Source organism: Lentinus tigrinus, assembly GCF_003813185.1.
Source record: "Lentinus tigrinus ALCF2SS1-7 unplaced genomic scaffold L226scaffold_11, whole genome shotgun sequence".
In the NCBI taxonomy this organism is placed as follows: domain Eukaryota; kingdom Fungi; phylum Basidiomycota; class Agaricomycetes; order Polyporales; family Polyporaceae; genus Lentinus; species Lentinus tigrinus.
The window spans coordinates 154,188-179,998 of NW_027137920.1; the positions used below are offsets into that span (position 1 = coordinate 154,188).

The following is a 25,811-nucleotide window of genomic DNA, read 5'->3' on the forward strand; positions in this document are numbered from 1 at the left end:
ATCTGTATCTATCTTGAACCATCTCTATATCTCCCTTGGTCGATTATTTGTGCTGCGTTGTGGCAACCAGAGTTGGTACCGGTGCTCGCTGCTCGCGGGAGAGAAATGCCAAGGAAACGCGACGCGACGCGGGGAAGTGACGTAGGCCGCACGTGCGCCGACGCGGAAGCCAGACTGACATCGGGCCATGGCCTCTGGCTTCGAGTTCTTGGGCCGACGTGTGCCCGACGACGAGCTCGGCACCAGACGCGACATCGCCCGACTCTCTCTCTCTCTTCGTCGTCCAGCGTCCTTGACTCGCTGCGGTTTACGTCTTTCGGAGCGCTGCCACTGCCGACCGAGCACGACTTATGCAGTGGATGACCTGAGAGACCAGGCTCGACTTCTTGTGCTACGTCAACATTGCTTGCGTTCTTGACCCATAACTACCCATCCGAAGGCTTCCTTCATAGCGTTCAAGTTTCAACATGGCGTCGGCGACAGCGAAACCCAAGCCGTTCGTCCTCCACGCGTCAACTCTCGCAAGAGCGCACACATATCTCGCGTTTGCCGCGTTCCTCAGCGCCCTCGTCGTAGGGTGCGCCCTGCACTACAAGAAGATCGTCAAGAACGGTGTCGCGGGATATCCGCACGAGTGGTTCCCGTCCGTATCTGCAACGTGAGTGTTTGTACCCAACACCACCTTTCCCCACAAATAACGCTGCACTCGATCGCGTTCGCGTACGCGCCGCGCGTAACTCAGGATCGGGGACTGGTACCCGGAGAGAAACATCTTCCAGATCTTGATCGCTATTAATTCCGGTGCGTCTTTCTGCCTCTTGTCTTCGAGACTGTGGTGTGCGTATGTCGCGGGAAGCGTGCTAAGTTTGGCTCTGAACCGCGCAGGTCCCCGGTTCGCATTGGTGGCACTGCAATACTACCTCCACCGCACACCGAGTTCAAGCATCCCTGGCTTCCTGCTCCTCATTGGCATCCTCCGCACCCTCTCCTGCGGAGGATGGGTGTTTATCACGTCCTCGGACGACCATGACGTCCACGACGTTCTCATGATCAGCTATATTGTTCTCAACCTACCTTGGATGTTTGGGTCTTTGGCATGCACCCCGCTGGAACATACTGCCTCGAGGAGACGGAGGTAGGTCATTCATTCCAGGACTAGTCGTGAGCGGCCGATTCTCATCTACTTTTCAGGCTATGGACATCTGCAACGTGCGTACATGGTCTTCCATTCTACTAAGAGCACTTGTATGACGGTTCACTCAGGTTCTTCTTGTCAATATTGCCCATGATATACTTTTTTGTCCAACACAAGGTCCACCGCATACCTGGAGGTACGGTCTGTAATGCTTGCCCTGATGTACTCCGCTGAATCCACGTCTCCGCGACACAGCCTACACGCGATACAGCTTCTTTGAATGGGGTCTGATATTCCTAGATATTTTCTACGACTCTTCGGCGGAGCTTGACTTCAAAGCTGCAGACCTAAAGGTGCCAGTGACCCCTCGTCCCTCCCGCATTGCCAAGCTGAATCGCCGCCTTGCAGTTCACTATAGGGAGTCTGGTGGGAGGCTCGACAGACACAGACAAAATGTATCAAAAGCTCCATCGTCTTGCCTGAGTGTATGTTAACATATGCGCTACATACAGTGCGAACCAAGCTGAAGTTGAGACGGTAAACCCATCTGCCGACGTAAACGTTCATACTCCATCTGTGGTTTCTGCTGGTGATGAGAAGACCGTAACAACAAACGGCAAAGATATCTCGCCCGCAAAGTCCACGCCAAAGCCATCATTATTCGCGAGCATCCGACCGACCGTCTCATTTATCAGTGACCTCTATCTATGTAAGTCTGCTTGAACAACTTCCCGTAAACGCTCCACTCACGATCCCAAAACAGCATACATCTACTGGTCCGTCTATACATCCCTCACACCAACGCTTTTCTACTTCTCCGTCTGGGAGCTCGGCATCGCCGGACACGAGCTCTCCCTCCTCTCCACGCTCTCTCCCATGCTCCTCGGCATCCCCCCATTCTCCTCCTGGGCGCACACCCGCGAGGGTCGCACGATCCTCCACGGACTTTCCGCGTTCGTCGGCCTGGGTGCGTATGCAGTGAAGAGTCCTTTCGTGAGGCTGCTGCTGGTCGCGTTCGCGAATGCATCCGCAGCGGTGGGTGCAGCTGTGGAGTGGTTTGGAGCTGGCGAAGGAGAGGTGGCATATCGTGCGCTAGGTATGCCTTTAAGATTGATCATGCTGTTATATGGGGCTGATCCTGAGCTTGCCAGTAACGGGACTGGGCTTCCTCGTGTCCTCGCTGTCCAAACATGCAAACCACGGAAACAATCCAGGTGCGTTCACCTCAGCGCACTCTTCCGCAGTTCCGCACACTAACTACCCAACTCGTAGTATGGCCCATCGTGAACGAGTGGTCTGGCGGATGGAACAAGACAGGCATGGCCCTCGTTATCCTGGCTCTCTTCGAGTTCACCTGCCGCCCCGACCCTCCCGCTACTTCTTCCACAAGCACTACTCCCCCCACGAAGAAAACAGCTCCGCGCCCGACATCTAGCCCGCACTGGTTCCCCGCCTCTTTGGCTCTCGGTGGCCTCATCTGCTCCCTCCACTCCCTCCTTTCCGACCCCACCACGCTCATCGCCTGGGCGTGGACCGGCTACCCTCTCTCCGGGCCTGTTCCCGCGCTGCACGGCTCCCTCACGCACGTCGCACAGGCCCTCGGGCTCGCACTCGCCGCCTTCCTGCCATCCTCCGGCGTCTTCACGCACCCGCTCTACCTCGCCTTCGGGGCTGCGAGCGGGTACATAATGTACGCGTACAAGGACTGGGTGGGCTATGCCGGGGGCCTGTGCGTCGCGGTATTCCTCATGAGCATCATTCCCGCCGTGTGGGCACGGGCGCGGGAGGCTGCCCTAGCAGGAGGGGCGGGCAAGACGGCGGCGATGGCGTGGCTGGTCGTTTGTGTATACGACGTCGCGAGCACGTTCACGGTCGCGTATGCGTTCGTCCCGGGCGGAGAGTACTTCCGCGAGCGGACGGATCTGTGAGTAGCCAGCTAGCTCCCTTGCTCACCGATACTAGCCGCTGACTGCTTGCCCCGCATATACAGAGTCCTGCTCTCGCAGTTCGCGTGCATCGCGCTCGCGTTCAGGTGGCCCCGAATCAATGCAAACGCTCGATCGCTGAAGCTCACGCTGCCCAAACGCGCGCAGTTCATGATCCAATATACGCTCGCTGTCCTGACAACAGTTTCTCTCCTCGTCACGCTCTACCGGACCCCCAAAATGCCCCCACAGCCACACCGGCCGGCGTCGCGGATCGTCCGCGCGGGCATCTGGACGGTGCACTTCGGGATTGATAACGAGGGGAGGGACAGCCAGAGGCTCATGCGGGATCTGATCGGGTGAGTGGTCATGGTTAACGCTATGGGAAGCGGGCATCGTGACTGATAAGAGACAGGGACATGGAACTAGACGTTGTGGGCTTGCTCGAGACAGACCTCCATGTGAGTAGTACTGTTTACGGTGGCCGGTTGTATAAGTGCAGTGGTTGACTTTTAACGCCAAAACTGCAGAGGGTTGTCTTCGGCAACCGTGACTTGTGAGTCTTCCGGTCCACGCCTATTGCGCTATCACTGAAAGGTCACCTAGAACTCGTGTCATGGCGGAAGAGCTTGGTTTCGTGAGCGTTTATGACCTGACGCTAACCGCCTAACCCTAACCACCACCACAGTACGTCGATATCGGCCCAGGCCCCAACCAGCATACCTGGGGTGCGGTGCTTCTCTCCAAGGTATGTTCCTCATCACATATATTGCGCAATCACCCTTCTAATGATGGAACAGTTCCCGATCATCAACTCGACACACCACCTCCTGCCATCCCCCGACGGCGAACTCGCACCAGCCATCGAAGCGTACCTTGACATGTTCGGTACCCCAGTCAAGGTCATCGTCGCGCACAACGGTCAAGGTGAGATGCCTCATTAAGTAATGCTAAGCTGCGATCGCTGACGATGCCATCTCACAGAGGAGACTCCGCTCGACCGCGAGCTACAGTCGACGGAGCTGGCGCGTATGATGTCCTCCTCGTATCCAGACCCGGTAATATTCCTCGGCTACGTAGTCACCAAGCCGCATGCCCGCCGCCCTGCCCCATACGAGATCATGGTCACGGATGGGAAGGTGCACGACATCGACCAAGACGACATCGATCGTTGGTAAGTCATAGACTGTCGACAACCGTGCGATTACCGAGCTCAACTGCGCACAGGTGCGAATACATATTCTACCGCGGTTTGTACCGCACCTCGTACGCTCGCGTGTCGAGAGGCATCGTCACGGACACCGAACTGCAAATCGGCCAGTTCGTCGTACCAAGGCCGGGCACTAGCATCTCGGACGACAGCCGCGAAGCACGATACATCCGGTCGTATAAGGAAGACCTACCAGAGGACCATGTCAGTATGCTTCCTCTGCTGATGCAGTGCCATCTTGACAGCTCGTCTTACAGTGGTTCCCGATGCCGTACTACCCTCAACTGGGTGGCAAGAACGGCCACCAATATCATGTCTTCAATACTGTGCGTCTTATATCCCGCTTGCCTCTTACCTGTTGTGCTGACTCAGGCCACGCATAGCCGCTGTACTACAAGTTGCCCGAGGACGCTTCCCTCTGACGGACCATCCAAAAGCTGTTGTCTGTACGCGTACACTAGCTGTTGTAAATTACCCTGTTGTACCCTGTACGAGTACATGATCATCGTCCCCGCCCTCTTCCTCATCCCCCTCAGATTCCTCCTCGGACTCCTCTCCCCCTGTGGACGCTGCTTCATCACTCCCACTGCCTTCCTGGTCTTCCTCGCTCTCCTCGCTCTCGCTTTCCTCAGTCTCCTCAGTCTCTTCTGCATCGTCGTAGAACTTGTCGAGATCCATGTACGCAGCTTTCGCGGTTTCTTGCTTTGTGAAGGACCCCGACGGCGATGGACTGAGCACGACCGGCGTCGCCCTACTGGAAGACGCAATCGATCGCGCAGCAGAAGACTGCGACGTATAGACGGGAGCCTGAGGAATGTCGGCTTCCGTGTCTCGGAGAGAGGACTCGGTGCCTTCCTCGAGCCAATCAGGAAGGTAGTTATCGCTCCCCGCCCACCTCCCCGTGACCACCACCATTGAGCCGAACCGACCGTGGTCGTCTTCTGTAATGGAAAAGAAATATAAATGATGGCCATTCAGCGAACAGAGCCGAGGAATATGTGTGCATACGGAACGGAATGGACGTACCATCCTCCACCTTGTCTTCTCCCACGCTTGTCTTGCCCTCGAACAAGACCATTCGCACCTGCTCGCGTCGAAGGACCACCCCACCGACATCTTCATGGGAGTCGTCACCCTCGCCGTAGATGCCCGCGTTGACCCCAGAGAGAAGCGCGCTGAGCATTCGGGCCCTGTCGCGCACGTCGTAATTGAGGTCGTAGCGAGCGAGCGAGAACACGTAGCGGTTTAGAAGCCCGATCGTGCGGTCGGCCGGAGAGAGAACAAGGAGCTTCGCAGCGAGGGTGATGATCTGGAGCTTCACGGCCGCCGTCTGCATTGTACGATTGAGCGAATAAGAAACTGATAGCCGAGAGTGGTACGAAGCAAGCATGGAACGCACCTCCTGTGCAAATGATTTTGCGGTCTTGCGGAGGACGTCAGGTGCCCATGGTGCGATACCTTCAGGCCCAACGTGTGCGACTCCGTTCAATTCCGGTGCGGTCTCGGGGGATGCCGCGTACTGGCCAACTAACCACAGGACACAAGCACGTGCTTTGGGGTGCCGGATCTCATCTAGTCTGCGTGCGAGACGGGAGATGATTTCCAGTGGAGAGAAGGAATGGGATGGAAGGCCACCGTAAGCGATCGCACTCTGTTGTTGCTGTAGCCGTATCTGAACGAGCGACTTCAAGACCAGGACAGCATTCGTGACAATGACGTCTACCAGACTGAGTCAGACACTCGCCTTTCAGTAGACCATATGCAGCTTACCGTGCTTGCTCTGGATAAATGACATGAGAGCGGATAAACACTGCGCGGTAGCTTCTGGGACGACGCGGGCAACGTATCCGATAGCTTGTATCGAGTCGGCAACCAGCTCGTCGTCAGCGTCGTCGGCGTAACACTAGGACCCCAAGTTCAGAGCCTGCATATCATACTCAACCGATCTTTACACTCACGATGAACTCTCGAAGCAGAGAAGGGTAGTTGTCAACATGGACGACTGCGCGCAGCAGCCGTACCTTGTCCTTCTTCACTTGCTGAGGATCATCTGCTCTCACTAGGAAGCGCGCGTACGACTTCCCAAGGACTTCCTGATAGATATATAGCTGAATACGCATTGCTTCACTTCTTGAGGATGTACTCACCGAGAGTTCGCTGGCGGTGAGCACAAGGTTTCTTAGGACGACGCGCTCGACCTCGGGAGAAACATGGAGTAACCGTAGGAGCGGAGGAACGATCTTCGGGAGGTCGGTTGGCAGTCCGAGATAATAGAACACGCGGGCGACGGCGAGCACGACCTAGGGTCAGTCGATCAGCACATCACCGGGCATGTCGCAAGAGAGAATGAACACCCACAGCGGGGTTGCGCGACTGGAACAGAGGCTCCGCGTATGTGATCAGCAGCTTCAGGTCACTATCAATCTCGACGCCCGAAGATCCTCCAGCCTCGGTCGAAGCCAACGGACGGGGGAGCATCACCCGAGCATAGCGGACGAGGACGTTGATGAGATCGACCTGGCCCCATTCGTCCACGTCAATGAGCGTCCGACATAGTCGCCTGTAGTGTTGGTGCAGGAGGTCCAACCGCGTCGGGCAAACTGCCTCGAACGCGATGGCGACGCTGCCAATGGAGAGCGGGGACTGGTCTTTCAGGAGCGTAGAGATGACCTTGATGAGCTCAGGCTGGTGCGTTGAGTCTAAACTGTCCCAAGTTCATTTGTGAATGGTTGCTGACAAGAGAAGAAGCATGAGACTGACTGATGGAGCTTTGGGATGGCCAGGGCAGCAGCCTTCCGCACGTATGGGCTGATGTCGGCTGCACACTTCTTGATTGCGAGCATAACGATGCTGCCTATCATGTGCACCTTGATGCCGGACAGGACACGAAGAGCCATAGCACGAATGAGGGGGTTAGGATCGGAGAGGTCCTTCTGGAAGGTATTGATAGACAGAAGTGCGAGGTCCGGCTCCTGCTCTGCATAACGGAGGAGGTAGATGTAGACCAGCTTCCGGATTTCGAGGTTATGGGACGCGACGTTCTTCACCACCTGAGCAAAGAACTGCGAGACGTCGCGACCTCTTGAGATCAACTAGAAGATGAGGGCAGGAGAACACCAGGGGTGAGGATGCGGGAAATGTGGGTATCCGATGCGGATGGAAACACATACCGCGATGAGCCTCTTCATTGCATCTAGTTTCTCCCTGTCACTATTCGAGTCCAGCTGCTTCCCGATGTTCTTCACCTTCTCTTCCGTATTGTCCATGTAGGCTGAACCGGCGCCGCGTATACCGAGATCGCGCGTGTTCTCCAAGAGAGTCTCCTGTAGCCGCATCCCAAGCCTGGATGCATTTTCTGTGAGAGCGTTCAAGTTCAGAGTAGCCATACTGGACAGTCTTCAAGTCCGTCAACAAAGCATGAGAGCAGGAGGAGGTGTGGAAGGCAAGAAACGCACTGGTGACCGCTATAAGCGCCCATGACATTGACGCGGCGCGCGCTGCGATTTACGCGAGTGCGCGCGGCTTATGTTCATTCATCGCAGACTCTGGAGCTCGCGTGCGCAAGGAGAGAGGAGCTGCAGAGGATATATCGATAGCATGCTAGACAAGTAAAAATACAAAGCGGACACGACTAATATAATCAAGAAACAACAACAGATGCGACGACAGACGAGGACGATGAGATGACACAGGATCCAGCGCACTGTAAACTGTAACCGGGAATGAAGCAGTAGCAGTAACTAAACACACTCGCAGTCGGGACAAGAGGGGCACAGGCAGGTGGCGGCGCACTACAAGCACAAGAGAAATACGTTACGAGATAAGAGCAATCAACAACGTCCATTATCCACACTCCCGCCCTCCGCCGTGCCTCCCCAGGCCGTCCTCTATGGACATGGATGGATGGATGGATTATGACGACGGGAAAAACGCCCACGGTTGATCTACCGCCGGCATGGGTTGGTCCCACTTCCAGTTGTCCGACGCGTTGTAGAACGCGGACTCCCCGCCGTCAATCGCGCGCCAGAGCTCCTGGGGCATCGAGTCGACCCCCTCGCTCGACTCGGCCTTGGGATCGACGATCTTCGCCGTGTCAGCAACTGTAGAGGCTGGATGATGGGCCTCAGTCTCGGACGCGGATCCTGGACTGGGACCGACTGACGAGGATGCAGGCAACAGATCAGGGGTCGCCGCTTTCGACCCCATCTCCTCCTCCGGCAGGCCATACGACGTGAAGTCGAAGAAGTCCGCAGGGTCGACCGTCGCTGCGCTCTGTTTTGGTGACGAGCTCCCGACAGTGATCGCGTCGATGAAGCTCGAACCCGCTAGTGACGAAAGCCCGTTGTCGTCCGGTATTGACGGGTACGCCTTCAGAATCTCGTCCAACGAGTCCGCGATCTCGGTCTTCAGGCTCTCCCCGGTTTCGCCCTCGTTGTTCGTCACCTGGTTGAGCCAAGTCGACATCTGCTCAAAGAATTTGGCAGCGTCGTCATCCGTCTTCACAGCATCTGCTTCCGCCTGCCGCTTCGACATCGCGTCGCTCGGGGGCTCGTCCCACTCCGTCTTGATCTTCTTGGCTGCAGGAGCAGCGGCGGCGATTGACGACGCTACGGTGTCCTCTTCGCGAGCACGCTTGGAGCCCACCGAGTCTGGTGTCGGTGCGTTTGCCGGCGTTGCAGCAGGAGTGGCCGGAGGCTTGACCTCTGAGGGACCAGCAGAGGGACTCGCCGCGTTTGCAGGAGTGATCTTCGCGGACGATTTCCGTGACTTAGCCACAGGCTTCGGCTTCGGCTTGGTCCTCGGGGATTTCGGTGTCTGCGGGGAGTTGACGGTATGTGTCGGAGTGGGAGCTGACGGAGTCTCCGCCGTGGGTTTCGGCGTAGGCCTCTTGAGGATGGGCGTACCGGTGACGAGGGGAGGGGAAGTGGCGGATGGCGTGTGAGCAGGAGGAGCGGCTGGTGATGATGCGGCTTGTGCAGGTACGGAGGGAATGGACTGGACAGCTGGTGGCTGGGGGTGACGATGTTGATGCATCACGGGCATCTGACCATGTTGTGCAGGTGTTGGTGCACCCGCCCCGGGCTGGCCAGGCGCACCCATCGGCATACGCGGTGCACCGCCTGAGTTGGCGTACATGTTAGAGAGCACCTGTTTGAACATCCGATCCGCTCCGTGAACCTGGTTGATCATAGACCGCACAAGCTCCAGCGGCATGATGTACTGCGGAGGACCCTGGCCCGAAAGCAAGTCGCGTTGCTGCTGAACGGTGTTGATCTGCACGAAGAAAATTAGACCGGTGCGTGATATCGAGTGTTCGCAATCGACTCACCATGAGAACGAGCTTCTTGATCATATCCTCCTTCATGAAGACACCGTAATGAGGGAGCTTGTCATTCACATCGCTAATCATGCGATGGAGGTTTTCGAACAGAGCATTGTACTCGATCCGCTGAGCGTCGGGAATCTGTATCGTGCTGCCCGTGGGTAGCCCGGCGTCTACGAAGTGCTCATAAGTATCATCTCGCCTTGCGCGACGTCAAAGTACGTACTCTTGGTGGCCTCACGGATCCTCCTGACCATCTCGATGGCGGACTGAAGCTGCTGTGGTGATGGACGCATGTTCGGCATGGGCCCCTGCACTCCATTCGCGCCCATCTTCTGCTGCTGTTGCTGCGGCTGGTGCTGGCCATTGGCCTGCATCGCGGAGGTCGGCATACCAGGCTGCGGGCCCATCGGCATGTTTGGCTTAAGCCCGTTCATCCCTTGCTGCTGAGCGTTCGCCATTGGGTTGGCACCGCTCATCTGCTGGCCGTTCAACATCGGGTTCGACAAGTTGCGCTGTTGGATCTGAGGAACCGCCCCGCCCTGCTGAGCCGCCGTCTGGATGTTCTTCTGGAAGTTGCGCTGCTGCTCGAGCATGTTCTTCAGCGTGTCTCGATGACGTTCGACGAGTTGTATCAGATGGGGTGCGACACCGCGCTGCTGCATCTCCTGAATGGACAGGAGCGCGTACGAGATGAGCTCGTTCACGACCTTCGGGTCCTTCACGTCCGTGAGCAGACCCTGAGGAACCTGAGGGCCGTTCTGCATGGGCATGCCACCGTCCATTGAGCCAGACCCCGCTGCGGCGTTCTTCTGGTACTGCGCCATCAGCTGTCGCCGGTGCTGGAAGAGTTGCCTTAGATATTGCTGGTCGAACTCCAAGAGGAACTCCTTGTAGATGTGCTCGAGATGCGCCGCGAGAGCAGGCCCAGCCCGTCCGGGCTCGTGCTCATTACCAGGGAAGTGAACGAACCCAAGTTTCGCGCCGATGACCGGCCAGAGGTCCTTCTGGTTGACCTGTACACGGGTGTTAGTGACACGCGAACGCATGAAAGGAAGAGAGACTCACGATCCGGTAAGAACCCGCATTCATCACCTCAACGTGGAGCTGGTGCAGATCGATCGGCCGGTCCTCGAACCTCAGCGCAGACTGTTCCTTGAGCGGGTGCTTCGGGACCCACTGCTCCCAGTACGCTCGCTTGAACTGTGGGCCGTTGAGGGGTGTAAGCACCATGCCTGCCCCGGAAGGCGGCTGCCCAGGTTGTCCGTTGGGTACACCCATACCGCCATTCGCAAGCATGGCCTGCGCGGCGTTCGACGTCTGCTGCATGGACGATTGCATGACACCACCAGAGTTCGGAACTTGTAGCGGAGTGGCCGCCGTACGTGGTATCGGCTGGTTCGACTGTGATGCGACCATCTGCGGAGGGAGTTGAGGCGTGCTCATCGGGCGGACACCCTGCTGGGGATGTCCGTTCGGCATCATGTTGCCCGGATTGGGCATGGGGCGAGGGCTGTTGTTGAACTGGTGAGCAGGGGACGGGGAAGGGCCGGGCTGCTGCATCCAGCCAACCTGAGACGGGTTGGTCGGTCCGCCCGGTATGCGTTGATGTGGAATGGGAGACGCTGAGGGCGGTTTCCTGATATACCGATTAGTAACGAAGACCTTTGTTCGGCGCAAGACGAAACAGCGACGAAAGGACTTACATGCCCATCGGGATCGTCAAACCAGCCGGAACACTGCCATTCGCCACACCCTGCATTATGCCCAATATCCTCCTCAACGCCTCACGTCTCTGCTCGACATCCTTCTGCATCCTGTTGATCTCCGTCGCAAGGTGGTCGCCACCACCCCCGACCGACTGCTGCATCCGATACTGCTTGATGCGCGACTCGGTGGCCGTGATGGAACTCCTCAGCTGCTGCGCCTTGTCCTGCATGTCCTGGAGGTTGAGCTGCCGACGCTGCTGCGGCTGCGGCTGCACCTGCATCTGACCGTCTGGCATACCGTGCTGAGGCAACTGGGGCATCATACCGACCTGTCGTGCCGCCAGCTGATTGGCCTGGAGATTGGGAGGAATGTTGCCAGACATCGACTGGTTCATCGCGCCGGCGAAGATACCGGGAGGGAGCTGCGCGCCGCCCATGCCTTGCGAATGTTGTGGATGTGGAGTCTGTTGCTGCTGAGGGTGTTGCTGTTGTTGCGATTGCTGTAATCGCTGCTGGAAGGCGGCGACCGTGCTGTTGTTCGGCATGCCGCTCTGATTTTGCTGCTGGAGCATGAGGTTCAGCTGGCGCATAGAGTCGTTACCCTGGTTGAACATCGGGTTCTGGTTACGCGCTAACGCCTGCTGGAGCTGGAGGTTGGAGAAGTTCTGGCCACCCGGCGCATTGTCAAACTGAGACTGCGTATTGGGCAGACCTTGTGAGGGGTCGTGGGGGAAGGAAGGCATCCCGTTGCCGCCGAGCTGAGGTATGCCACCACCAAAGGGTAACTGTCGTTGTTGCTGTTGTGGCATTCCCTGGGGTTGATTTGGGAGTCCTCCTCGACTGCGAAGGAACTCCATCATCTAGAGAGGGAAAGAAAAAAGCGGATGGAGTGAGCGCGAGTCGCAAGCTCAAATGATCACAAGTAAGGGAATCGGGTATGATGACATAATCAGACGGGCGTGAGTAAATGCTACAAGGTGAGATTAAGGCGGTGGAGAGAGCGATGGAGGGGTGGGTTGCATACGCTGGGCTCGCAACTGGGAGCGGCGGATAGGAATACGTTGGAACAGTACGGACGCATAGGGAAGACGAAGAGTTTGGGGTAATTTTGGAGGTGGTGGAATGGAGGAACGCGACGTGACGAGCTAGGAGATGCACGTACCTGCTGCTGTGTGACTGCGTTCCCCTGCGCTGCTCTGAGAGCAGCGAGCTGCTGCTGCTGTTGTTGTTGCTGCTGTTGCTGCTGCTGTATCTGCCATAGTCGGGCCTGGTCAACGCCGGCCATATTGGGCATGCCCGGCTGGGGCCCCGCCTGCGGCTGTGGCTGCGGAAGGCCTGGTTGGCCAACGACGTAGTTGGTGGGGAGCATCGTGAAGTGGAGGAGGCGATCAGCCAGAGCGGCCGATGGCGCGTGGATGGAGGAGTGAGGAGGGCCGCAATAGGCGGGGGAGAGGAGTACGAGATGGCCCGGTACGGTAGTGTGGGCCGGGGAACCGCAGGGGGCGACGGATGCGCTGGGTGGGGTGGAGGGCGGGGGCGAGCGCAAGTCGCTCGAGGGAGCGGGGAGCGGGGGACGGGGAGGGGAGGGGAGGATAAGGACGGACGATGAGGACAGTGGTGGTGGGAGGGAAGAGCGGTCGGGGGCAACGTGAGTTCGGCGAAGCCCTGAATAACGGTATACACGCTCAAACACAAATCTGTGGCGGAGCCTGAATAGCCGCCCGTTTCTCTTCCTCCCCTCCTTTCTCCCTTCCTCAGCCCCTCGGCCACGGCGCTGAGGCCGCGGGGCGGTTGCTGCACATTTTCTCCAGTCCCCCAACGTGCAACCTCGGATGCACAGGCCCAGCGGGAGGCGTCGCACGCATCTCCCCGTTTCTGTGACACTCTGTGACGGTAGGATGTGACGGCCATATATGGCAGCTGCACTGCGAGCGGCTACTGTAGCGCGCACCGTCGGAGGAGGCTGCAGTGACCGCTGGGGAGTGCGCCTCGAGTGCGCCTGCTCCTCCGGGCCACAACCTCCCCCGTCCCGGCGGCACGCTGAAACCACTATGCAGACACAACATGCACCGAGGGATACCCCCTCTATGTTTTCCAGCCTCATGCGCATTATCTGCTATCGGGAGGACATCTGACCAGCCCGGGACATCTCGTTGGATGCTTCGACACGGGGCGGGCCACCTGTTCGGCCGTGCATGTCACGTCCCTGTGCATGCATCCATTCTGCGCACGGACCTCCTCCGGCGACCCGCGAGTGTTTCAAGTACATGTTATAGCATGCATGCGTTTGAGCCTGCTGCTTGAGCGGACGTCCTCGAGCTCTCGTCGCGTTGGGTGCTCCGAGCATGCCTGCAAATGGGGGTAGCTGCCCGACAGCTGCAGCCTGCAGCTGCCAGATACAGTCGCGGTGGCTGGACACCCTTTGCGGAAGGCAGAGCACCATCTGTAACGGCACCCTGTGGCGGTTCGTTCCGAGCCTCCGTACTCCGCGCTCCGTCCAGCTCGTGCGTCACGGCGATCCCACATTGGGGTCAATTGCAGAGTACATATACGCCCGCACTCGCAGAACTCGCTGCAGTCACGCCCGGGCCAGGGAACGCAGCAGACACCCCAGTCACGCCCGCTCCGTATCTCGCTCGATGGAGACAGCCTCATCATGATATTCGAGCAACGGAGAACAAAAGTCTAGCTGTGTCCACTGTCGACATGTCAGGCCACCGCCCGACCTCGATCACCGCCATCCCATGCACAACGCCTGGGCCTCCGTACTGCGTCCATTGCTGTCTTCGCCGCGCATCCCACCCCCACTTGCTCGAGCGGCCAGGCCCGCCCATCTCCCTGCCGCGGTGTGCCCATCGTGTGGCTCATCCCGGTTTGGAAGGACTCACAACAACACCCCGCCCGCTCGACTCCCTTGACCCGATCCTCCTCGGATATCCTCTGGCACGGCGGCACCTCAATCCTGTGCACGCGTACTGCAACTACGCTACCTCCTAGTAACCCTCGCTCGCTGCAGCGGCTGTCCCGCCTTGTTCCACAACGAGTATTCCGAGATATAGCACTGCTTGCGAGCCGAGCCACGAGAGCCTCTCATGGTCACGGATATCAATCAAATTGCCGTACCGGGGACGGTACCTTGAGTGAACAATGTACCCACCACTAAGTAAGGTCTTCACTTGGCAGCGCCCAGGGACGTCTCTCAGAGCACCGAGGGTGCCTTCTCCGACTCTCTTCAATGCTACGTACCTCTAGGCTCTAGCTGCCGATCTTCCGGCGGCTTAAAGCGTGACTCCCAGCGCATCGCCCGAAGAGTCAAGTCAACCCAATCCGCATGCGCAGATGTCCGCGCTGCACTTGGAAACGGCAATAAGTAGCAACTAGTAACTACGCGCAACCCCGACGTCGACACGAGTTTATTCACTTCTGTTTCTCTGACGACCACGATACTTAATGCACGTTCCCTCGCCCCAGTCACAATACAGGTACCGGTACATAATCGCGAGTGCCAGTACTAGTGCCATAACCAGCGTATGAGCTCATACCACCAGGCCCTCCCCACATTCAATAATAATACTTAATCACACTCAGTTCGATCACCTTCGTTGTCGTCACCGCCGCGCGCCCACCTGCACCCCTCCGCCGGTAATCAAGCCAAGTATGTAAGTACCTCCTGCTCCCCCCGGCGTCCGCCACGCCCAATTCCGCCCACCATGTCTGCACCAGCGCCCCTCCCACCTTCAAGTTCACGCAACTCCAAGGACCCACCGCTCTCGACCCCAGCTCAGCACGTCTCGACCCGGAACACAACGGGTGCAGCGGTCCACCCTCACGTACAAACTCCCACTGTTGACAGTGGACACAGACCGCCCCAGGCACCCCGTTCCAACTTCCCGCGCGGCTCAGCATACGAAGCATCACGCATCGATTCTCGGGCTCGAAGCGGCCCCTTTACGTCCAGCCGCCCGGCGGGCACTGGCTGTTGTGGAGGGTCCCGGACGCTGAGCGCTGAGCTCGCAGCCTGGAAGCCGCGGCGAGCGTGCCAGGCGAAGCTCTCGAGTCCTAGTAGGAGTACCATGGTACCGTGGCCATGGTACCATGATACGCGTCAACTACTAGTTGTGTCCACAGCGCAGTGCCGACTGTGGAGCAGAGCTGGCCAGAACAAGTTCGCCGTCATGTATGTGTGAACTCTGCACACCTGCGCTCACGCTCACGAACTGACTCAACCGCGCCGTGCGCATGGGTCGGACGCAAACCCGCGTTCGGGCCAGACGGGAAGCGACTGCGGGGTGCTCCAGGCTCTGCTCAGACTCAGCGCAACCAGAGTTATGGCACACACCAGTGACCATGCTGCAGTCGCGCGTAACGCTTCTCGGACCAGACTGGTCACTGAGCGTCGTCTGCGCACAACGCGGCGGTCCTCCACGAAATCTGCAGGTTTGTCTGCGAGATCTACATGTCCATGTGAGCGCAGTTACCAACGAGCTGGAGCCACATGAGTTATGGCACACACCAGTGACCATGCTGCAGTCGCGCGTAACGCTTCTCGGACCAGACTGGTCACTGAGCGTCGTCTGCGCACAACGCGGCGGTCCTCTACGAAATCTGCAGGTTTGTCTGCGAGATCTACATGTCCATGTGAGCGCAGTTACCAACGAGCTGGAGCCACATACAAAAGTGCTGCGACTTACACCAGCGCGTGGTTTATTGCCCCCGCCTCCGTACGTGTGGTGTGCGGAGGTTCCCCGCGAGGTTGCCCCCACTACTCCTACAGGGCCCAGGTCCGAGATCCGAGGTCGGCCCGCGCGTTCGCCTCTTCCGCTCCGTCGAACCCATGTGGCCTACTTAACAAACAGCGGTCAGTCAAGTCGCACAGCGAAATCCGCGGCTTTAGCACAATCCCAGGAGAAAGCACAGGGGCAAGCAGACGGAAGGTGGAGCACAGAAGGATGGCATATTTGTACAGACTGTTCCCGACGACGAACGCAATTATTACCTAGTTGTACACGTATGTAAGTATGTCACGGTATATACACTGCGCGGACGCAGGTGCCAAGGGGCCAAAGAACGGGGGAGCACAGAACGTGCATGTCCGACGCATCCTCGAGTACCGCCCAGGAGTCGGAGGAAAGGGGGGAGAGGATTGTTCGTGGGGGCGGTAGACGGAGGGCGGGGAACGGAACGAGGAGGGAGGAAGAAGGGAGAGCCACAGGCCAAAAGGAATGACAATGGTAAGATGATCCAGCCACAATCATTAACTTAGCTTCTACGGACACACGCAAGTGGATGACGTCGGGAGAGTATGGGGAGGAGGGGGACGACGGAAGGGTACGCCCAGGCCTGTTCAGCATACAATACACGGGGACGGATGATGGAGGTTGGGAGTGGGAGTAGGAGTCTACAATGCAATTAGGACGGAAGACGTGTCGTGGCCTGGAAGGCTGGAAGTCGTAACGAGGGAGCTAAGCACTCATGCGATTACGCAAGATCAAAGAAGAAAGTCGTCTCTCCGCTCGTCTGGCCGAGGCGCTACGGGATCGTGGTCGTGCTTGATGATGAGCGCAGGACCAGCCTCGAGGATAACATCCTCGTCACTGTCCGTCTCCGAGAGCAGATCGCTCTCGTCGTCGGAGATGATGATGAGTGGTGGCGCCTTGCCTTTGCCCAGGTCAACGCGGGGTCCCTCTGCAAGTATCCGGTCCTCTGCCTCCTCTTCGGCCTCGGCTGCTTCTGCTTCTGCTTCAACGTCCGCAACCGTGGCGATCTCGCGCTTGAAGTAGTAGCGCAGCCCGACTGGGATCATGACGCCCACGACGACTGCGGAGAGGCCAAGGAAGTTCTTCCATGAGATAAGGTGGAAGTCGTCGGCGGACGTCATATCGTCGAGGCTGCCGCCGATCGTGGTGTGGATGACGGTGACGCCGAAGATACCCAAGAAAGTACTGATCCAGAAGGGGACGATGCCAATGCCAACATGCGGACAGATCACATTGACGACCCAGTGTGGGGGTAATGGCGCGATGCGGAGGACGATGAGGAAGGAGATGATATCGTCCTTGTGTGCGCGCAGCTTGTCTGACCAAACGTCGAGCTTCGCTTTCCACTTCGGCATAGTCAGAAGAGCAGGACCCAGCGCGGCACTGATGAGATAGCACAAGGTTGCGCCGGTCGCGACGCAAGCGCATGCGAGCGGTAGTGCTCGGGGAACGCCCCAGACGGCTCCACCGAGGATGGAGAGGTACATTGAACCCGGTAGCGAAAATGCTTGCAGGCTGTAAGAGAACATGGTCAGCATTATGGACCAACCAGCTCGAATGCGTCTCTTCGCTCATGCATCAGTCGTCCCCACCGCATCGGATACCAGAGACACCGGAGACTGTTAAGTTGCGCAGGGACACCGAGCCAGAAGCTCGAGCTTCAGCCACCATCCCCATTAAGACACTCCTCCTGCATTTCCCTTTACAGGGGTACGAGTAGGTGCGATACCACCCGCATATGCGTCTAATTGCTATTGTTGACTGCGAGAAGTCGGTATCAATGCTACAGCGGCAGCATTGAGCGCGACCGCTCTTCGAGCGTACCACGATGCTGCTGATGCGGCGTGTCTTCCCACCCTCAGGCGCTCTATCGTACCATATGTTCGGAGGGGTGGGACTGACTCAGCAGTCCCCTCGGCAAAGAGAGGGCGAGGGCGGTGATTGCAGTAGGAGACGAGAGAACGAGGAGACGAGGAGACGTCCACTCCGAAGGGACCAAGAACAAGAAAAACAGTACTCACAAGAAGTAGGTGATCACATAGCAGATGACGATCCGGTAAGGGTAGATGTCCCGGTACTTCTTGAGCAGTGTGTTGAGAGCCTGAAGCTCGACAAAGCTCTTCGGAATCTTGAGCATTGGCCTATCCTGCCTGGAAAGAGGTGTCAGAAGACGACCGCGGCCGCTTTTGGCAACGGTGGAGACTTACTCCTCAAGCGTCGGCAGAGCGAGCCAAAGGGTGCCTCCGAGAAGGACCGTGCTGACGGTAAAAATGGCGGCCATCTTGAGGGTCGCATTCCATATGAGCTTCTTGGTGGAGGGCTGGGAGGGTACCACAGCGCCGTAGCTGCCGTCGGAGCGAGCGGAGGAAAGGAGGGAGGTGCGGGAGGTGGGCGAGGGGGCATCGTAGACGGTGGCCATGGAGTATGCAGACCTGTCGTCGGGGATTGTGATGTTGAAGTCTGCAAATGGTGCGCGGGGATCTGTTGAGGACGACTGCATCGAGGGGCGGGAGCGAGCGATGGTGCGGCGGGAGGCGAGAGGAGAACTGTCCAGTAAGTGGCTGTAGCCGCGCTAATACGGGTGCGTGGGAATTTCTGCCGGCCGACGAGGGTCATGCGTCTTATGAGCACCGACGTCACCGTCTTCTCCCGTCCGAAGCCCGACTTGCAAGCCCATTCCGACCTCGTCCGCCCTGCACAACGAGCTCGAGTGGTGAGACAACGACGTGGCGCCATCTTTCCTTCTTGACAAAACATATCACTTCGCCCATCGCATCATGTCGGCCGCCCAACCTCGTCATGTACTTACACCGACTCCCACATGATCCTGTCGGTCCAGTGGCTTCGACGTCTTCAGCTGCATGCTGTCGCTCGCAACCTCTCAGGCAGCTCACCATCCATTATGAGTATCAGGCCTACATGTGCCGTATATACATGGCAAAGAGCATTAGTCCGCGTTTACAATATCCATCCCGGATGTACTGATCACTGGCCGGTGCAGGGTCATGATTATTGCATGTTCGCCCAGTGCACTGTCGCGCCCTTGGTTCCCTGTCAGATATCTGCGACATGCCACGTGTGAATAAATACAGGAGGTTATTCGTCGGTAGGCTACGGCAAAAAGCCGAGAATGTGGTTAAGCCCTGCGCTTAGTAGCCATTTGCTACTGAACCATAATGAACGACCTTCAGCCAGTACTCCATGACAGTGGACTTGACGAACACTGGTCGTCCACACAGCCGGTGAGCTTGATACATACAAGAAAATTGCAGGAGCACGGCACTAATCACTACTAGTCTATACAGACAACAGCCGATGAGCTGGTCAGGGTTCCCATAGTCCGTTCTGGAAACCGGGCGCACGCACCCCGGAAGCATCGGTTGCTGTCCACCGCAGCTATCAAACGTGTCTGGAGCACTTACAACCTCGTGCGTGCGGTGGACCTACACCATTTTCTCCTGACGCCTCTACTGCGTTTGCCCCGGAGTAAGAGCCGGCCCAGAGCTAACGGCCGAAGCGACACCCATGCGCCCCATCTCTACACAGACATTCGGTGCATGTACCTGCCTATCTTGCCATGGTAGCAGGTACACGCCGCCGCTCGAACAATCGAAGCACTGCGGTGTCGAAAGCCGCTGGAACCGCACCGCAGAGCCGGCTTCCTTGGTCCTTCGCGAGCACCTGGTCGAGTTCCGCGGAAGTGAGCACACAAAACAACAGCCACTTCTCGCGCTCAGGTGGCCGAGACCGCTGGAGGACACCGGATACTAGTACCGTCGTAGTAGCCGGCGAAAATGGGGTCCAAGATCGTAGACAGCGTAGATCTGAGCCTGCCAGATTCCATTCGATTGAGAGACGGGCAACGGAAGACATGTCACGGCTGAACGCACCAGAACTGTCATATTGCAGGATGCGCGAGCGAGCGAAGTCACCTTAAGGGAGCCTTTATACTGCCTTCTATGCTCAGGGATGGCGGTTGCGCGATTCGAGCAGTGAGCACGGCAACAAGTGCACAGTCATGAGGCGATGACCGACGGGGTCGGGAGAGCAGCCAGCTGACATCGGTGTGGAAAGAAAAGAAAGCACAGTGCCCTTGTGGGCACATAAACGATGATAAGAAGCGCTACATGTCGCCAGATATGATAAACGGCGGTACCAGAGGTCGGCACGGGCGCTCTGGAGGACAAAGCAAGCAAGTTGCTATGGTCAGAGGAGGTGGTGCACTCACCCAGAAAACAACGGTATCGATCCCGATACCTCCAAGAGATGTGCACAGACAAGGCATGCCTGGCTGTGGGTCGAACGCGACGAGCAGAGCGGGAGGGCACGGCGAGGGGGCGGGAGAATCGCCGCGGAGGCTATAGCGGGCATGTGAGACGCTGGAAGGCGCGTCTGAGTCTCACAAGGAGAGCGGGCGCTGACAACATCGTTGATAATCTTCGCCTCGTCGTCCGCGACGGCCATCATCCTCGACCATGACGCACCTGCTGCCCCCTCACGCCGACCTGAACCTGGCGCACTCGTCCCTCCAGACCGCGCTGCAGATCGATCCCAATCAGCAGCCCCCGCCGACCCCGCAGCCACAACAGCCCCCGCCGACGACCCCCGTGTCGCAGCAGGGATCCAGGAAGCGCAGGAAAGTGGGCGAGAATGGCGAGGACGCGCCCCATCCGGCGGAGCCGCGACGTCTGAGACGGTCGCATGAAGCGTGCGCACGATGCAGGAGCAAGAAAATTAAGGCAAGTCCCGTCGGTGTCGCCCGACGGCAAATCCCCCGTCTGGCCTCGCGAGTCCGCTAACATCCGGGCGACTTTGCCTCTCCTGCCCTCCCCCAGTGCGACTCCAAGCATCCCCGCTGCACCGCCTGTGCGACCGCAGGCACCCCATGCCAGCAGGAAGACCGCCACCGCCAGACCCTCACCCCCCGCGGACACACAGAGCGCATCGAGCGCCAACTCATGCAATGCGAGGCCCTCCTCAAGCGACAGAACCCCCTCTTCGACCTCAACGACCTCGACGCCATCTGTGCTCGTGAGGGCATCGAAGTCGACAATAGCGACCCTGCCGTTTCCGCTGCCTTCCAGTTTTCGCCCAACTCGCCGCAGTCGGGCCCAAGCCGTGGTTTCCCTCTCCGCGGTCAGTCGCCGCCCAGGGGCTACCCGTATCCTGTACCACCACCGGGCCAGCCTATGATGCCTCCTGGGTATCACGGACCGATGCCTATGCACTATCCGCCGTATGGTCCTCCTCCACCCCCTCATATGATGCACGGACCGCCTCCGCCTGGCTACGATCCTCGTATGGTTCCGCCGTTCCACAGTCCTCTTGGTCCTCCTCCTCCTGGCGTACCTCCCCCGCGCCCATCCTCGCCGCACGAAATCCGTGGCCAAGACCCGCATTCTCATGACATGTCGAACACGCAGGTGAGTTCTCACATCCAGCCCCTTCTCCACCATGCCATCTCGCGTGCGCCAGCGGTGGGTTTACCGCCAGCCAAGCTATGAATGTCTTTCCACTTTGTTGCGCATCAGCAGGACCTGTCCCTGCAGCACACATCGACAGCGCCAGACGCATGTCAGGGGGTCGAACGGGATGGACACGCGTTTACGGAGCATGGAACTGACCCGCTTCTTCTCGTAGGCACTTGCGAAGACTTTCGGTGTGGCCAGCGCTATCATGAACGACGTGACCATTCCGCCCACGGACAAGGAGGATTTGGCTGTCGGCTCGAGCGGCCTCACCTCTGGACGCGATCGCGACCTCAGCGAGCCCTCACTACCGCGCGACGCTTCAAAATGGGTCTCCGTATCAATGCGCCGGAACAGCGTGTCGGGAGCCCCGTCCCCGGGCGGCAGCCCGGCTCTGCCTGTCACGGTCGGTAACGTGGCAATCTGGCTGCCCAAGTCTCGGGAGACGGTCCACATCATCTTGGAAGCATACTTCACCCGGCTCAACTTCCACCGCCCGGTCCTCCTGCGTGGCGAGTTTGAGAGCACGCTCGAGAAGCTCTACAACGGCGAAGCGGTCCCACACGATCCCGGCTTCGTCTGCAGCACGTACCTCGTGCTCGCGCTTGGGACGCTCAGCGAGCTCAACCACCGCGTGAGCAAACTCGAGAACAGCGGGCAGTCTGCAGCCTCCGTCGGAGGAAGTATGAAGGCGCTCATGCCGCCGGACTGGCCTGAACACGAGGAGTTCTTCCAGCTGGCGCTCTCTGTCAAGCCCGATCTGAGGGTCACGGTGTCCAGTCTCCAGGCGCTGATTCTCCTGCATTGGTACCTGTACACCGAGGTGAGTGTTCCCCCTGACCCTTGCGGGGCGTCAACAGGCAATAGGGTGGCGTCGGCTGACCTCCCAATAGAGACAAGGACGTGCGCTCTGGCGTTTGGTCGGAAGCCTCGTGCGGCTTGCCATCGAGCTCGGCTTGCACCACGATCCAACCTCGCAAGATAACGTTTTCTCCCCAGACGAGTGCCAGCTCCGCATCCGACTATGGGGTATCGTCCTGCTGCACGACCGCGGCACGTCCATCCTGCTCGGACGCCCGCTTGCGATCGCGCCCTCTGACTCTAACACCCCTCGGCCCACACGCGGCAAGGGATCCGACATCTCCGAGCACTTCGTGCTGAGCGCGCCCATTGCGGAGATCCAGGCGGATATTATCAACTCGCTATACGCGCCGACGAGGCAGACAGCGGATTCGATCATGCGTCATGCGAACAGAATCATCAGGAGCATGGTTGTGTTCAGGCAGCAGCTGCCGGACCACTACAAGTGGTTCTTCAGTGGCACAGAGCAGTGGGACAACGAGAAGCGCACGAAGCTTGTCGCAGACATCACGGAGGACGAGGGTCTGACTCTGCTCAAAATCGGTATCACGAAGGTACTGCTTCTGCGGGCCTTGTTCAGTTCGAAGGAGCTCGAATACTCACAGCGGCACCGTGCACTTGTCGATGGTAAGTCCTTTTCAGCACCATGTCAGACCGTCGGTTAATTGGCTGTCCGGCAGCGATCGTCACCTCGCACAACATCATCGTTGTGCACAACCACCTCATCCGTTTCCCGGACATCGCTTTCTTCGTCTCCCCGATCCCCTTGCACATCGCCGCCATGGTCATCTTGTACGGACACATGTCCAAGTGCGAACGCATCCCGCACCAAGTCGCACTCGAAGACGTCTGGATGGCGCTCGACATGCTTCCCTCCTTCCGCTGGCGCTGGGAGCGCAAAGACCTCAACGGCGGGCACCCGCTCATCGCCAAGCTTGCCGAGAAGGTCCTCGACGTCAACTTGCACCAGGTCGCGCCCACCGGTGCGCCCGTCCTCCTCTCCGAGCAAGACTGGGCCACCGAGAGCATCTTCGGCCCTGGGCCCAAGCAAGGTTCCGCGGTTGGGGGCCCCGGCCAGTCCCCGACGACGCCCAAGATGGGCCCCGCGCAGTACGGCGGCGGGGGCGGGGGCGCGCCGTCCCCGTACGGTCCCGGTCCGGTGCAGGTGAAGAGCGGGAGCCCGAGCGAGAACGGGCAGCCGCCGAAGATGCCAGAGCTGCCGCAGTACTACTTCTACCCGTTCTTCCCGGAGAACGGGACTACGAACGGGCAGATGGCGAACATGGGCTACAGCGGGTACCAGCCGAGCGACCAGTACGTGCTCGAAGAGAAGGACACGGCGGTGTCTCCGACGGTGAACACGATGCAAATGCAGCAGCAGTGGAACGGGGTGAGTCCTTGTTTCGTGCAGTGATTGACGCGCCGTATATTAACTCCCGTCTCTGGTTTCGTAGGCGCAAAGGCCTCCTGCGCCACATTTCGGTCCCCAGCCGCAGGCGTGAAAATCACTTCCCGGTTTCCGCACTGATCGTACATTGTATCATCAACCTGTATGTTTTAGGTCTTTATTGCTCCCTCTCCTCCTCTCTGCCTCCTGTCTCCAGCTCTGTTTGTTGCTATGCTATGCCCCTTTAGCCTTTTCTGCTGTTCGATGCCGTTCGTCATCTCTCTCTTCGAGCTGTATTCTAGGTACTATAGTGTGGTTGATTTCTCAATTTCCCGATATTGCCGTATGCGAACTGCCTCCCCGGCGTAATGGCCTCTGGCTGCTGTGCGACATCTCTGTCCTCTTTCCTGTGCTTACGATGGTGGAAATACATGTATATGCCCTTCTCACAATGAGTCTGGGTCTGCTGAGTGCTTCTCGAATGTCAACGTACATGCCCGGGTAGGGCGCTCTATGTGGCGGTATGCAGGGATGAATGAGGTGGGGTGGCGAGGGAGTGGGAAGGATGGTAGGATAGTGATGTCTATGTCATTGTGAGCGTGAAATATCCAAACGAGACGGTCAGATTACCCGAAAGTAGTAGGCAAAGCAGAAGGCAATAAAGTAGGGTAAACGCGCGAACGAAGGTAGATGCAAGACGAATTAACGTCTATGATGAATCAAATGCGGAGCGAGGCTGGTCATTTCTTCACGAGGCCCTCCATTCGCTCTAGCACGGAGACGACTCCCCGGAGCAGTGTATAAACGCGTCGGTTGAGAAGCTGCGTCTGGTCCTTGCTCTCCTCGTTGTCGGAGGCCTCGGATTCAGCTTCGTCCTCCATGCGCTGCTGCCGGAGGGCTTCTTCGAGTGCAATTGGCATACTGATGGCGAGACGGGCGAGCTGAATTGAGAGGTAGGAGCGCTGACGAAGGTCAAAGTAGGACAGCTGCCGGAAGGCGCGCTGGACTTCGAGCAGACGGGAAACTTGGTGGTGAAGAGCGAATAAACATGTTCGACATGCTACATCCGAGACAGGTTAGCGGGCGGTACATTGGGGAAGCGAAGTGGATAGGGACATACTGAGCGCACGGGTGCGGATAGCTTCGATTGTCATGAGAACCGAGTTAATTCCCTCTTCACCGAGTTGCAGAGAAGGGTTCATGTTGTTAACGGCGACTGAGGAGTTGTCACTCAGGACTGCGAAGACGCGGCGTAAAGTTCTGTCAGAACTCACAGAGTAGCGTGCGGACCATCTCCAGGTCGCCGTCGAGCATGTCATTGATAACCCCGATGACCACCCCTCGGAACGTCTCCTCGGCCTGGAACGACCTCGATGCGAAGAAGTCAAAGGGTGCCTGTGTTGACCTGGAGTCATACATTCGCTTGGAAGAGGGCTTGCTCAGGATATCATATGCGACCGAGACTTTTTGGAATGCGCGGGTGGCTTCAGGGTTGTCGGGGAATTTACTGCAGCGCGCTCCCTGAGACAGGTTGAATGGTCATGGTGTGGCGAAACACTCACTCTGGATGGCATGCTCTGCTCCGGGCAAGGTAGGCGCGTCTGAGGGTGAGCTTGTCTATTTGAGACGATCGAGAGATGCCGAGCACAGCATAGCAGTCGTCCTGGGCGAGAATGTCGTTTATTACTGCCCTGGTCTTAGCGTGTACGCTTGGTGGACGCTCTCTAGGCTTGGATGGACCCGCGGCAGGAGAGGGGGAAGGAGGGGAAGAGTCGGCTGTATCTGTGGCGTCTGAGACCCACGATATGTGTCGAGTGTTCGGAGGAATGAAGTCGTCGTCGAAAAGGTCTTCGTCCTCCTCGATGGGTGGGTAAAAGTATGTGCTGGCTGCGCGGGGATCAGCTTGTATGTTTTGCGAGCTGTGGAGGACACACCTGAGCCGAAAACATAGGAGAACATGGTTGTTGAGCGCAACCAGCGCGTTGCGCCCATGTGATTATTGGGTTTGCCCTGTAGATCTTGGGCGCTTTCTGGAC

The 25,811-nt window shown here is 58.3% G+C and overlaps 7 protein-coding genes across 7 annotated transcripts; 3 read left to right on the forward strand and 4 right to left on the reverse strand.

The window, feature by feature from the left end:
- Positions 1 to 467: 467 nt before the first annotated feature.
- Positions 468 to 4,692, forward strand: L226DRAFT_462521 (uncharacterized protein; the record flags this gene model as incomplete). Its single annotated transcript, XM_067675728.1, has 21 exons — positions 468 to 658; positions 743 to 801; positions 886 to 1,135; positions 1,192 to 1,209; positions 1,264 to 1,331; positions 1,391 to 1,488; positions 1,544 to 1,590; positions 1,648 to 1,844; positions 1,899 to 2,231; positions 2,287 to 2,349; positions 2,408 to 3,059; positions 3,126 to 3,419; positions 3,476 to 3,521; positions 3,591 to 3,616; positions 3,667 to 3,697; positions 3,749 to 3,808; positions 3,861 to 3,987; positions 4,045 to 4,234; positions 4,288 to 4,474; positions 4,528 to 4,596; positions 4,654 to 4,692. The coding sequence occupies 21 exons, from the start codon at positions 468 to 470 to the stop codon at positions 4,690 to 4,692; spliced, it is 3,045 nt and encodes a 1,014-aa protein (XP_067535641.1).
- On the reverse strand, positions 4,673 to 7,705 carry L226DRAFT_612734 (uncharacterized protein). The gene is made up of 9 exons (XM_067686417.1): positions 7,441 to 7,705; positions 7,031 to 7,362; positions 6,629 to 6,974; positions 6,418 to 6,570; positions 6,229 to 6,363; positions 6,041 to 6,173; positions 5,670 to 5,989; positions 5,297 to 5,600; positions 4,673 to 5,211 (listed from the first exon to the last, which is right to left on the reverse strand). The coding sequence occupies exons 1-9, from the start codon at positions 7,654 to 7,656 to the stop codon at positions 4,742 to 4,744; spliced, it is 2,409 nt and encodes an 802-aa protein (XP_067535642.1). The 5' UTR covers positions 7,657 to 7,705; the 3' UTR covers positions 4,673 to 4,741.
- Positions 7,706 to 7,828: 123 nt separating this feature from the next.
- On the reverse strand, positions 7,829 to 12,932 carry L226DRAFT_612735 (uncharacterized protein). The gene is made up of 6 exons (XM_067686418.1): positions 12,465 to 12,932; positions 11,300 to 12,162; positions 10,662 to 11,232; positions 9,820 to 10,609; positions 9,600 to 9,766; positions 7,829 to 9,544 (listed from the first exon to the last, which is right to left on the reverse strand). Exons 1-6 carry the CDS (start codon positions 12,669 to 12,671, stop codon positions 8,183 to 8,185), a joined length of 3,960 nt encoding a protein of 1,319 aa, XP_067535643.1. The 5' UTR covers positions 12,672 to 12,932; the 3' UTR covers positions 7,829 to 8,182.
- Positions 12,933 to 13,535: 603 nt separating this feature from the next.
- L226DRAFT_54169 (uncharacterized protein) lies at positions 13,536 to 14,430 on the forward strand. The gene has a single exon (XM_067682082.1). The coding sequence runs from the start codon at positions 13,658 to 13,660 to the stop codon at positions 14,297 to 14,299; it is 642 nt and encodes a 213-aa protein (XP_067535644.1). The 5' UTR covers positions 13,536 to 13,657; the 3' UTR covers positions 14,300 to 14,430.
- Positions 14,431 to 16,790: 2,360 nt separating this feature from the next.
- Positions 16,791 to 18,559, reverse strand: L226DRAFT_462639 (oxalate transporter; the record flags this gene model as incomplete). The annotated part of the gene is made up of 3 exons (XM_067675734.1): positions 16,791 to 17,574; positions 18,081 to 18,209; positions 18,267 to 18,559. The coding sequence occupies 3 exons, from the start codon at positions 18,557 to 18,559 to the stop codon at positions 16,791 to 16,793; spliced, it is 1,206 nt and encodes a 401-aa protein (XP_067535645.1).
- Positions 18,560 to 20,505: 1,946 nt separating this feature from the next.
- L226DRAFT_486060 (uncharacterized protein) lies at positions 20,506 to 24,305 on the forward strand. The gene is made up of 6 exons (XM_067677141.1): positions 20,506 to 20,798; positions 20,895 to 21,482; positions 21,700 to 22,350; positions 22,421 to 23,015; positions 23,069 to 23,778; positions 23,843 to 24,305. Exons 1-6 carry the CDS (start codon positions 20,535 to 20,537, stop codon positions 23,888 to 23,890), a joined length of 2,856 nt encoding a protein of 951 aa, XP_067535646.1. The 5' UTR covers positions 20,506 to 20,534; the 3' UTR covers positions 23,891 to 24,305.
- A 210-nt stretch (positions 24,306 to 24,515) lies between these two features.
- Positions 24,516 to 25,734, reverse strand: L226DRAFT_545502 (DnaJ-domain-containing protein; the record flags this gene model as incomplete). Its single annotated transcript, XM_067682351.1, has 5 exons — positions 24,516 to 24,835; positions 24,896 to 24,991; positions 25,050 to 25,282; positions 25,338 to 25,662; positions 25,710 to 25,734. 5 exons carry the CDS (start codon positions 25,732 to 25,734, stop codon positions 24,516 to 24,518), a joined length of 999 nt encoding a protein of 332 aa, XP_067535647.1.
- Between the last annotated feature and the right edge of the window lie 77 nt (positions 25,735 to 25,811).